This window comes from Acipenser ruthenus, chromosome 14 (genome assembly GCF_902713425.1).
Source record: "Acipenser ruthenus chromosome 14, fAciRut3.2 maternal haplotype, whole genome shotgun sequence".
NCBI classification, from domain to species: Eukaryota; Metazoa; Chordata; class Actinopteri; order Acipenseriformes; family Acipenseridae; genus Acipenser; species Acipenser ruthenus.
In genome coordinates, this window is record NC_081202.1 from 2,922,418 (window position 1) to 2,936,495 (window position 14,078).

The window sequence follows — 14,078 nt, forward strand, 5'->3', positions numbered from 1 at the left end:
TTCTGGTTTATCTATATAACGACGCTCTAGCTCGTAGAGTTTGCCGTGTTCACCCAGACCAAACGATTTTTCTAAAAGAGCAATGAGCCTAAGACAGGTATTCAAAACGGCAAACAAATGTGATCTACTGTAGGCACACATTACAGGAGTTCAGTACAGCATAGCTGACATACTGCTCTGTGAATCCTATTAATACCGTTGGCTTATCACATGAACCAGCGCAATCCACACTGCATGTTTTACCCTGCTCTGAGAGAGAATCAAGAGCAGGAACGTGAATTACTGTATATATAAAAATGATAAATCATACTGCCGACAAGCTGAAATCCGTACATTTCAAAGCCAGGTCAGATAGCTCAAGAAAACCCCATCACAGAGATTATCTCTTTAGAAACAGCAAAGATGATATGCACTACGCTATACCAGATTTATGTATTAATACACAGACACTGTCATGTTGTACAAACCCCTTATTTTACTGCTGTCATGATGGTTAAGGGTTAGGGTCTTTCCTAAACCCTGCCTGTCAGTGTTGATTCAAAATGAGTGCATGCTTGACAGCCAGGATTAGGCCATTTCCATTTCATATTCATGAATATGGAACAAGTATGGACTTTATAGTATGCCCCTCTGATTTAATATATAAATTACACCGATATTACGTTTAAGCCTATGGTAGGACTTTTGAAATTAATACACCATTACAGCTTTATCCAAAGACAACCATGTTTACAGAACCATTCATTTCAGGTATATTACTGCAAATCAAAGAGATTTTACTAACACGCACACACCTTCCATATCTTAATATGGAAACTGGCACCGTCATGCTTGAAGGCTATAAGAACCCATCCAGGCAATGCTAAATCAATAGTTGAAAATAACATATGGATAACGTAAACAAATTGCAGGAGCCCAAAAGACTACTGGAATAGAAAACTGTATACCTACAAGCCACAAGAAACAGTACAAAAAGGGATAGTAACTTGGCCACCCAAAGTATCTGTATACATTGAATAAATGATGTTTACAAATCAGATTGTCAGATGATTTCACAGATCAACAATAACAGCAGCACTAATCTTGTACTACATTAACTTCTTACTTTAGCAAGTCCAAAATGAGTTTAAAACCAGGGGTCTCTGAAAGCAATCCTATATGTTTTACACTCCATCTAAATTGTGTTACTATAAGGCTACCTACATACACAGGCTAAATGTTGTGAGTTCATCTGTTTCTCTTAATACAGTTTGTATACACACACAGTTCGGTTACAAAGGGCAGCGACAACCGCACTAGTTAATCCTTTTCAGAGCAAGTATCGAGTGTGGTTATTAATTCAGTTCAGTCAGTTAATGCGCACTAACTGTGTGTGTGTATTACAACCGCAATAACACAACTGCAGCTGGTGATCAGTGGATTTCTGCGAAACTAATGATGTCATTGTTTATCAGACATTTCCGTGTGATAAACATGGCTAAAAATATATATAGGTGCCTGATGAACCAACTTGATTCTGTAATATTGATATAGTAAATTCATAACAATGGTAAATAGTGCATACATAATATATTTTTTTTATTTAATCAAAGTACAGTTGTATAATATTTTGTTTTAAAAAATATATATTTTTGGTTTTGCAACTTAAATAAAACAATATGGGACAATGTGTCCCCAAAACGCCACAGTGCAACCGCAACTCGTTTTTTTCCCACCAATACCGCGTCGTCTCATCTGTGTGTTTTGGCACTGCAGGAAATGTCTCAGTAAATGACAAAGACGCATATACGACTCCTTAGACATGCGTACATTTTTAATCCAGTCATTTGGAAACCACTCATTCCCACCAGCCTCCTGGTCGGAAGATCGCCCAAATGTTTCGATGTACCGTCAAGGTACATCAGATCGTTGTCACTGTATTTAGCAGTGCAGAAAAAGCAAAACAGCATCTCCGCTGGTTTTGCAGAAAAGAGCACAGCTGTGCTTGACGAGCTCTCGATCGATTACGTACTGTACTTTCTTCCAAAAGCATAAACAGAAACACAGCCTCCATGTTGTCACACAAAACCTCACGATCGGCATGTAACAATGGCCCGAGTTCAGTGGTTTGTTTAAACAGGGAGTGCACTCACTTCAGTAATGAAAGGCGTGTGTACAACAAACCACCGCAGCTAGCGCCGTTTGTAAATACAGTTGTCGAGCCAACTGCAGTGTGCGTGTACGTAGCCTAAGTTGTGGATGAACATCATGCAATTAGATGCTGCTTAACCATCATTAGTAGCTTTGCTATATATTTCTTTATATTACTTTCAGCGATTCAGATCTTCTATTAACAGTGGTCAGACTGGGACAGAGCTGAGAATCACTTACTTAGACCAATGCCTTGTTTCCATGTCACAGGAACTGTGTTGCTGTTTTTAGCTTTGATGGGCTCATATCTCCTGAGCAACACAGATGGTACAGTGGTTAAAATGGTCCCTATCTCCAAACTGTACAGGTTTTATGATATTGTAAAAATAATATTTCATTCACCTGATACCGATCAAAAGAAAAGGACAGAATGTTCAGGATACCAACGCAGCATTCCATTAAAAAAAGGAAGACGTTCATATGATAAAAACAATTTAGAAAAAAAAACTAACTTCGTACACAAGTTTTAGTACTGTATTTCTAAAATGACCACTATTGAAAGTGTCAGTCAAGAAGAAAATAAATTTATACCAGTAACTCTACAGTTCCTTCCCAGTGCCACATGTACTGTTAGCCATCCCTCATTTCCTTTGTTACAACAAAATAAAAATATGCAAAGCTGTGATTCTACCTCCGAGAGGTCACTCACAGTGCACAAGTATTGCAGCTCTGTGGGTGATATTGGGTTGCCGATAAATCTTACAGTCAGCATCTGTATAAGCAAGAAGGGGATGGGAAAGTGTTTCGCTTGGGTTTCAAAGAAATCAATTTCACAAGGACTAGAATTCCTGTCCGTGTCAGTTCTTCTTCAGACACACAGGGTGAAAGGTCACATGCACTGCCTTATTATGTTACATGCAAAGAATTACCTTTGACCTCAGGCGTACTGCCACCATTCATGTTTTTTGTTGTGCAAGAGCAGTAGCAGGCCTAACCATTACAACTACTTTTCACAAATCAAAGCCCTGAGGCATGTCAAAATCACTACAGTAGAACCAAGTTCTCACAATATATATAAAATCTCTCTCTATCCCTATAGTTCTACTGTCCATAAACTCAAGAGACTGCGTTCCCCATGTGCTGTGTTGTGAGAAGAGACTGTTTCCATTGTTTATATTTCTACAGACACAACTCCCTTATTACAGTACTGTATACTGTATGTGGCAGCCCTTAGTAGACGGTGTTTCAACATAACCACAAGATTTGGGTGCTTGTCTAAGCTCACTGCTGAAAACTGCAAGGATGAGTCTGTTCCAGCACCACTCCTACACATATCAAGTTTATGTCTAGTTACCAATACACGGTCCCCCTTGTCGATACATTGAAAAAAATAAAATAAAATTATACATACACAATATATATACATATATGCTTTAAGAAGTTGTTTATCAACTTCTTAAAGCATTTTTTTTTGTATTCAGCTGATGAAGGACTGATGTAGTCCGAAACGTCCTGATAATTGATTTGTAATCAATTATTCTACCTTTTTAAGTACCTGAAATATCCTTTTCTTTTTTCTTATTGATCATTTTGGTACACAGCAGTTTTCCTTTCTCAAACTTTACATACATATATATATATATATATATATATATATATATATATATATATATATATATATGGGTGTGGGTGTGTGTGTGTGTGTGTGTGTTGACTTCATGTTAACAGCCTCTACAGATTTAATCAGTTTACATTTGAGATGTAATGAATGATGAATAATTGCAGTCTGTAATTACCCTAACAATGTAAATGAGCATAACCACCAACGAAGAACCGCTGTCTCAGAACCTCTGTGCTAATCCAAGATCTCATTTCCTTATGTTACCACTTTAAATAGATTAGTAAAAACAGAGAAGGGTTTTCATTACATGCATCTGCCAGAAGTCAACAACAGTATTTCTCATTCTGTAAATCATCTTGCTCAAACCATTTTAAGCAGAGTTAAAATGCAGGATTACAGTAAAGCAAGTTAAACATTCAATTTATATTAACAAATACCTGTAGGTTGTGTAATAAAGTACAATTGCACTGCCAACATGTGTCTGTTCTTTTCAAACTGAAACAAACAGCAGAATGATCGCCACATGAAATCTCCATTTCACATGAATCGCATGGAGGATTTCTTGACGTGGAAAAATATTCCTATCAATACACATATTCACTACAAAAGACCAGAACGTGTTTCATTCTCTTTCTGTGTTTGTATACAGGTACTGTATAACTCAGACATGAAATGTAAAGAAATTTCAGCTCTCGGTTGCGACAATTTTGTTTTGGTACTTTTTGGATTTCCTATTCTGACATGTTAAATCTCTGCTGTATATTTTGAATGCTTGCACTTAACATTTCTGTCACATACGGCTAATGCAATCCGATCCATTTTAAAAGAGAAAACTAATTTCTGTTCAAAATTATAAAGGATCATTCTGTACTGTAGTACTGTATACATGGAGTCAGACGTGTCAAAATATAAAATTAAAATTGGACCAAATAATAAATTCCACTAATCTACAGGGAGAGAATGAAGTGCTTTTCTGTTAACATTTAATCAAAGTCTACTGCAAGGTACACATACACACACACACACACACACACACACACACACACACACACACACACATTCTGTCCAAAGTAAGCTTTAAAATCTATGTACCTGTACAGTATTACTACTTGGAGACACTGCCAGTATAGTATATGCCTGCGGTTTCTATACTGGATTGCTTGCAGTGAACATTTTCCATAGAATTTTGTATTTACCTTAGCAGTCCCAATGTCTTCAACTACAGTACCTGTTCTTTTTTTAAAATCTACTGGTAATGCTTCCTTATTTAAAACAACTGTCCATCAAACACAGGCACCTACTGTGTACACACACACACACGTAAAAAAAACACACACACACACACACACACACACACACACACACAGAGTCTAAACACAGAACCAGTATGCCTTGGTAAATACAACAAACAGAATGCCAGCTGCTTACCGAGGAGAGCTGCTTGTTGTTCCGGCTACAGTGCGAGCAGGAGCACTGAGCATCGTTTCAAAGCCACCAGGTCCCCCAGATGAATCACATGCCTCTCTCTCTACGAGGTTTACAAAAGGGCACGCTGTGATCTCTTCCTCCTTGGCTCAATGACAGCCTCGCAAGCAGAGAGAACAGGAGGATGCTGCTGTAATCTTCAAGACGCCTAGGTTCTTGCTGTGAGCATGCTCAGTATCCAATTAAAAAAAACAGAACCACAGCTTTGTCTCTGCGAATACTGTAATGGCCTACTTCTTGCAATATAACAGAGGTGTTAAAAAAAAAAAAAAAAGGAAGCCAACCGGAAATCGTTGGCACACGCCAATAATTTTTCCTGTTCTATTTAATAATATCCCCAGGCAGGTTATTGGGCTCAGATTAGTTTGAAATAGAAAGAACATGCCATACGGGATTACAAATGGGTCAGACCCTTGAATAAAATGCTCAACCCACACCCCCAAAAACGATCAAATGAAATCCCACACAGTTAACATCAGAAGGAAGTATTGACACTCCCTCCCTCCCACCCCCACCCGACTCTTTCTGATGCTTTTGTCGCAAACAGATAGGTTTCTTTCAAAGCATGGGGGCTAGATTGCTGAACAGCTCAATTGAAGTCAAGGTCAATAGTGATTACTAGTTCATTCAAAACTAACAGAAGGGGGGGCCGATTGGTTGGTGAAAAAAATATTTAAAAAATTCAGCCACATTCAAATTGTACACAAATTGGCACTTTTTCAGCAAGACTCTCCAACATAGAGGCAACAATCGTATGCTCAATAAATGATGACGAGGGTGATGTTGCTCACGGCAGACCTACAGCAGATTTCAGAAAGTCTGCTTAAGTGGTGGATGAGGGTAGTGTTGCCTATGGGCTTTCTTATTAAATAACAGGGTTCAGCTCAGGAATTGTACTGCGTTACACTGGGCAGAAGTTGGATCAGGACATTACATGTATCGTGATAAATATTGTATCCTGGTCTGCATATAGGCATGTAACAATACACTAATGTCACGATATGTATCTTGATATGCAGACCAGGATACAATATTTATCACGATACATGTAATGTCCTGATCCAACTTCTGCCCAGTGTAACGCAGTACAATTCCTGAGCTGAACCCTGTTATTTAATAAGAAAGCCCATAGGCAACACTACCCTCATCCACCACTTAAGCAGACTTTCTGAAATCTGCTGTAGGTCTGCCGTGAGCAACATCACCCTCGTCATCATTTATTGAGCATACGATTGTTGTCATGGCTACCAGTTACTGTACAACCTTATCGCTCCAGACTAAACCACAACAAATCTTATTTAGGTTTCTCAGAGTGACGGGAGGACTGGAAAGAAGCAAGCAATTAAAACAAATCTCACAAAAAGGAAAGGATAATGAAAAGACAATGACCGTGCACCTTGACCTTATCTTTGAGACCGAAATGAGAGACTGAAATAAAAACTCAGCAGGCCTGAATGTCTCTCAGAATGTGCCTATGAATAAGCACAAAAAGACACAGCTTCTCCCACACGGCTCTCAAGAGTATAACACATAATACAGCCAGCATCTGCGATATAGTTCAAACCCCAGCAATAAAACTAGATCAGATCAGCAGGAACTGGAGCAATTACTGTACCAGCCTCCAATTCAGTACACTTTACTGCAGTCATGCAAGGGCTCTGTGAGATACGCCAATCGTGGGCTCCTGTAAAAGAGCAAACCAGGAGGAAAGCAAGGCAAAGAATACCGTCCACACATTGCGGTCACAGCCATTAAGATGGGGGGGCGTTGCAATTGTCTGCTTAGTTCCAGAGAACAGAGATGAGGACCCCATTCTGCCAGTGTCAGGGAGTAGGCTATAACTGAAAACATGCAAGAACTGTATTTAGTAATTCTCTCCTACCACTTATCTTTTCATTTCCATCGTGCTTACTGGTAATAGTAGGTGTCTAAAGACCAGATAAACCTTGTGAATGCATGGTTTGTAAGTTAAGAATACACAGAACTCTCACTTCAAACCTAGTGTTTGTTAAAAAAAAAAAAAAAATGTAAAAAGTAAAAACAAAAACAAAAAATTAAAAAAAAGGGAGGAGAAGACATTAGGCTATATTTGCACTGGGCTCAATAAATCTGAGATTCCAGTTGTGCGCAGACCATAACCAAAATAAACAGCTGAAAACTCAAAAGCATCTGAATTCAATTAATCTGGACTCTGCTTGAGGATACAGCGAGTTGTAAATCCAAGAACAGTGGTAGCTCTGAAGACTCCTGTTTGGAGAATGGCACGAGGGTGCACTAATGTTATCAAAATAGCTATGGTAAGTCATTAATGTACATATCACATTGTGTTACTTTAAAAATATACATTTGTATACTACTTTAAGCCAGCTAGTGTACTTTGTTCCATTGTTCTCCTTTGTCCACTAAAGTTCACAAGCAAGAAGAAAAAGAAACAAAAACACCACCACCACTCTAAAACCCCAACACATTTCATTTATTTCCAGGAAACCCTGCTGTATTCATTTATTTTGTGCCACAGCGCTGACCCGAGTGAAACGAGATTACTGAAATGAAAGGGGAGCAGTTAGCAGAGCCAATTCTGGGTGAACTTCAGCAAGGGCAACAACAATCTAAAAAAGTCTTTAGGGAGGAAAAAATAAAGCATTTGATTTAGGCAGAAGTGCTTCTGAACTGAATAGTCTTTTGGGACGAATGTGACCCCTTGCCTGACCTTGTGCAGGGTGGTCTCTTCAGATCCAAGCTGAAAAAGAAAATACTAAAAGAATATTAGCAGAATGAATGCAACAACACATTTAAACCATTAGAATAGAGGAACAAATCCAGGTGAATTATGCCTCCAGTATTTTAAAATACATTCTATTCTGCATCATGTTCTGTATGAAGGTGCAGTGTTATTGCACTCAAATTGGGCAATTTGTGCCATACACTCTAAACACACACAACAGCCAGCAGGGTTGCTTGATCCGTTTTTAAACTGGCACTGGAATCAATACTGCAAAGGCCATGTAAAAGCTTCAACACACTGTGGCAGGAGCCTGATTCAAATTGACAGCCTGACATATAAAAGATGTCCTCTCAGGAGTAAAATTCAATTGTACCAACTGGTGCTGAATTGCACCCGATAGTAACTGACAATTTACAAACATGCACGCACAGAAAAAAAGTGATTTATTCATTTTAAAAACTTACAGTACTTACAGTACCACCTTGAAATTAAACCAAATTACCTCGTAAATGACACAGCCAAATAACCAGATCAGCTCCATCAATTTTAAATTTAGTTGCAATAGATATATTTCAGCAAATGCTCTGTATATGTAAGCTAATTGCCTTTAATTGCAGCTTGTTTATCAGCGCACATGATAAACGTGTACTGCTTTCAAAGCACAAACTTCCGTTAATTCATTACACTTCACACAAACACCCAGTGCCACAAGATAGTTGCACAACGAAGGATTTGGTTGAGACGTTAAGATTTTCTTCCAGCTATAATTTTTTGACAGCCGACAGGAATACACTCATGTCAGCGTCAGCATCATCTGCTGTCGGAAACCCTCTTAGCTATTTTTTTGCACAACTAATCTAATTTATTATCAGATTTATTATCAAAACAGAAAAATTAAGCCTAGCCTATAACTTTTGTTAATTATAAGCATACAATTTGTATTTGCTTTCGGTAGGTTTGGAGTCTGTGCCCTGAAGATCTTGGACATTCTGCTACACTGCTGTACAGCAGCGACACCTCTACAACCTTACTGTGCAAGGAAGGCATCATTGCACTGAGACACAGTCCAAGCCATCAGAGTAAAGGATTGGTTTGCTTGCATGTTTGTACTTTCTGATGAGCTTTATAAAAAGTCAAATCAGATCTGCAGGAAAAGCCAGTGTGCACAGGAGGCACATTTCCCATGATGACTCGCCTATTAAAATGACCAGACCACAATTGGAGCTAAATTGAAACATACAGTAGTCTCCAGCTAAGAGAACACCCCTAAGGGAGCAAGCGAAGTGTTAGCCACCACACACAATATGAATCAATAAATAAATACATATGCATTACTTGAAATTAACTGTAGTAAAGCAAAACAATAGGCAAGTGAATGTTAATAAACTATAATAAAGTAACAGACAAAGTAACGTTAATAAAACTAAAACAAAACATGGTCCAAAAGCGTAAATCGTTATGTACTATGAAATTAGCTGGCGGGTGTGTTTCGGTCTATCACAATGGCAGAGGCAAAAATAATGGCCTTTACTTAGGGTTAACTTAAAGTTAATAAACTAACTGTCAAACTAAATGAACACAGCACCCCTACACATGTTACAAAATGCAGCAGCAATAAACAAGACATGCACATTATTTAACACTAGAAACCCCGCGGCAGTCATTTTGGCGGTTTTTGGTTTTAAAATGTAATTTTCTCCGGTTATGTAACACATATGGGGCTGCGTGTTCATGTACCGTTCTGTCCGTATGTATTACATATTCTCACAAAGCATTAAACGCGGGAGTGCAGAAATAAAGGAGATATATTACATTATACCTAAAAGCCCCGGAAGCAGTCACATTGACGGCCACAGAGAAAATAATTGTATTCTGATTATACAGAACGGTACTCTACTTTATTATTTTTATTGACCAGTCCGCAATGTGTTTAGCTATAATTAAGTTAGTCTCTACTCTCTGCCTGAGTGAATGACCGACAGTATATTGTTTTTCGATCAGCTTTTTGAAAGGCTGGCATCTGCTTGCCAGCTGCACTGCTTTGGTCAGTCAATTAGCATAGGGACTAGTGATGATAAACCGATTGCTGTTGAAAAAGTTAAAAATGTATTGCTATCGTCTCAGTTTTATAAATATGTATGTTTTAAACCGATGTCTTAATCTGTACTGTACAGACCAGGAATACATTTAGCACACCATCTTTAGCAAAAATAAATAACTATTTAAATGGGTTTTATTTACATTTACTAGCTGCCTATTACTTCTGTCTTTCTCCAAAAAAAAAAACTCCAATGAAAAGTAAGTGTGCAAATAGTATTTTGAAGGTACGTGGATTCCCACCAAAAGCAGCCATAACACACAAATGCAGCTATTAACTATCTAGCTATTCCCATTTAACTTTACATGTGGGTATTAAATTGTACATTTTGCTCCCAGCAAGGGAAAAAAAAAAAAAAAAAACATTTCTCTTAAATTAAAATGTTGTTACTGCATCTTGTAAAGCGCTTTATGATGGTGGTCCACTATGAAAGGCGCTATATAAAATAAAAATTGCCTGCATATACCTTCATAGAAAAACAAAACAAAACATCACCGTTGTCTCTGGTAATAAGTGCTTGAAATTACCGGTCAGTGTGAAAACCCAGCACTCTTGCTCTGCACAAGTGAGTGAAAGTCAGGGGGAAGAGTATTACTCACGGCACAGCGGAGTTGGGCTTCCAGATTTGCATCGTTCAGTCTCCTCCTGTACTTGGATTTAAGGACATTCACTGTGGAAAAAGTGGCTTCGCACAGGTGACGTTGGCTGCATGCTGTCTCACGTGCCTTGGAACTGTTGCTTAACAAACACTGACAGACTGCAATTACTGTGAGAAATCACTCCAGCAACACAGAAGCTGGCTGCGCAAGTGCCGTGGTTTTATGATGAGGCGGTTAAAATTATTAAAAACACATTGATAAAGAAACTCAGAGGGGCCGCCACCAAACCTCAAATGGGCCGCCAGTTGCCGACCCCTGGCTTACTGGACAGAATTTTGTATTCCAGCAGGATAATGACCCTAAGCATTCTACAAAGTCTACAAGGAAATTACTGAAAAAAGCAAGATTATAGTTATGGATTGGCCATCTCAGTCCCCAGACTTGAATTCCATCGAAATGTTGTGGATTGACTTGGAGACTGCTATTGCAAAAAGGAACTCAAAGTCGATTGCAGAACTCAAAGCTGTATGTGTTGAAGAACGGGCAAACACATCTTCAGAAAGATGTCAGGAACTTGTTTCAAAATACAAAAAAAAAAAAAAACTGCAAGCTGTAAAGGAAGCAAAGGGTGGGCACACAAAGTACTAATGCAAGCATGTCCAAATACTTTTGTCAAAGTATGACGTTAGTTTTTGCATGTCATTTTTCGCTTTATGCAAATTATTACATTATAAAAGCTGAATCTGTACTTTAAATGTATATCATTCAATAGAACAATCAGAAATCACTTTGTGCGTTTTTTCTCCTTTTATTTATTTATTTTTTACTGCCCATATACTTTAGTCTGTGACTGTATATGCATACTGTACCATGTACCGATACATCACTTTTGAAAAGTTATTACACATGGATGAACAGGACGCAAAAACATCAGGGATGGAAATAAGACTCCCATTGCATAGCAGTTTGAACCATTCCTGGATTGACTATGAGTTTAATGAGACACCCCAGAGCTTGTTACCTATACACTGTAGCTAATCAAGCTCCTAGTAAAACCTGGAATGCGTGAATCTGCTATGTAATAGGAGTCTTGTTTCCATCCCTGCGAATGCTGAAAAGTGTTCAGTTCAAAGCATGTTTAACGCCCTCAACTTAAACATTCAGTTCTAAATTAATTAGCTCCCATGTGAGCTGTGCTGATGTAAAGCAGAACATGCTGTTCTGTACATTACAGCACCACACAGCGTGCTTAAAAATCCTCTTGAGCATGCTTAGGGAGATTGTACTAGAATTGCTAAAAAAATGTCAATGCTTGCAAGCACACGCGCTTTTTTTGGTTTTTTTTCATAAGTAAATATTTCCATCACAGTACATTATAAATGTTCCATCTAAAAATACCAAGTGAAGGGGTAAAGATTTAAATAGGCATTCACGGCAACACAGAATATAGGCTTTATACTTTCACTACTGGTGATAAATCATGTAAACTACTACAAAACAAAACTGGACTTTGGTGGTGCCTTTGCATAAAAAAGCCTTTCAAATTGCAGTAGGTTACATTTAGGATTACAGTAGATACATTTAAAAAAAGAAAAAAAAAAGCTTTTTTGCCACAAGTGAAAATATCCAGTTCAATGCAGAACCTGTATGCTCTGGAAGCATTTTTGAAAGCAGAAGAAATTGATATGTTCAAGACTGCCCTCATCTGGTCAGACAGGAGCGGTTTTATTCTTTGCTGTACCATGAAATAGGGTGGTTTGTTTAAATGGCGTATTCATTCACACTGTAAAAAACAACATTAGTCTGCAAATGGAAATGACCTACTCTACCGAGTGCTTGAGATCTGCAATAGGAAATTACAGTACCGCGAACCGTGTTAGAAAATTAGACAGTTACACAGTACAGCTGGCTGGGGGGACAGACGGCTCATCAGGAGAAGCTGCGTCTTTCCATTACTGCCACTGTGAGGGGTGTGGATGACCAACTACAATTATACACAACAAACTATATTGCTTTGAACGCAGGCAGAGATAGCATAGCAGCAGGGGCAGGGGGCGTGGCCCCTGTGTGTGCACCTTTATTTTACAGCAAGACCTTACAATATGTAACACGTTGTCACACACGGTTCTAGCACGTCCCTTTTGTGCTGCAAGTCATTAGATCCTTTTGCATGGATTCCTAATGATGGGAATCGGAATGTAGAGATGGGAGATGGGAGCCCAGCAAACAAGACTTACGTTTTTGCAGGTATCAGGCTTTTAAATACTGTCACCCATACCTGTGTGCAGAAACTGACCCAATACTGTCACAGCTACTGGAAGCAGGCTGATCTTTGGGAAACAAATTGAACATTTGTGAAACAAATACTGTAATGACTGTAATATGTTTTAGATAGAAAATATTAGATAGAATATTTTTTGCAGATCTACACAGGCCTGTCGTGGTGTTCGCCGAACCAGTCCGAGCTGATCCTGGCGCAGAGTTCGAATCCTGCTGGGAACGTGCTGAGTTATTAGACATGAATTAGATGATTTACACTAACCTGTATTGACTGAAATAATATGATATACTCTTTGTCAATAATAATAATACTGTATATATGTTCCTTTCAAAAAGATAGAAAACAATGGATAGCTGGTGTGTGCAGTCTATGAAAGCACCTGCTGGAAGGAGTCAAACTCGGCAGGCTCTGATCATGAGGCCTTGTTAACATATTCCAGTTTTATGAGAAAAAAAGTAGCTTTTCACATTACTTTACTTTCATTACTTAATGTCTCATATTAATCAACACCAAGAAATTGGCAAAAGGCTAGGATGTCTTTACACCTGCTTCAACTGAATTTTGTATGAACAGAGAAAGGGGTTAGACTTAATTCAGTAAAATAATATTAGCAACTGTTATACTGAAGTAACTGAATTAGAAATGCATGTTATAAAATAATTTAAACTTAATAAAAACAGTATTATTGTTGAAAGAACATATTACAGTTAAAAACGAAAGAAGTTCAGTACTAACTGACACTGTCAGAATATTGTAATAATTGTACTGTGTTTTAAAGAATATAAAACTAGCATAAATAATATTGCAGCAAATTATGAGCCAGTTACAATGATTTGAACTAAGAAAACTGAACAAGTGTTAATGTTAGAAAAAAAAGCTTGTCTATGTGCCTTTGTTATTAGTGCACATACACTCTTGGAAGCTGGTTAGACTATTGCAACTATTGCACGTGGAAGCCTGTAACCTTGAAAGAAAGGCATCTGGGGGAACTAAACACGGAGGCTAGGTATTGCAAATTAGCAAAAACAAAAGGGTAACCCTTTTTAGACAGAACAATATTTCAAACTAAAAATACCTATTTGATTTTATTTGATTGTGTTGTTACTAAGCATAGAGGTTTTAAAAAAAAGTATATTCTG

At 38.1% G+C, this 14,078-nt stretch overlaps 1 protein-coding gene across 9 annotated transcripts in view; it reads right to left on the reverse strand.

The window, feature by feature from the left end:
- Positions 1-14,078, reverse strand: part of LOC117419803 (pleckstrin homology domain-containing family A member 5-like) — a 112,226-nt gene that overhangs the window by 72,663 nt on the left and 25,485 nt on the right. Inside the window, exon 1 of one of the 9 annotated variants that reach the window (XM_058985563.1) lies at positions 5,180-5,315. The exons of the other annotated variants lie outside the window; for them this stretch is intronic. Within the exon in view, the coding sequence (XP_058841546.1) occupies positions 5,180-5,232 (53 nt within the window). The 5' untranslated portion in view covers positions 5,233-5,315. Of the gene's footprint in view, positions 1-5,179; positions 5,316-14,078 lie in introns of those variants that run through there. 9 annotated transcript variants of the gene reach the window in all.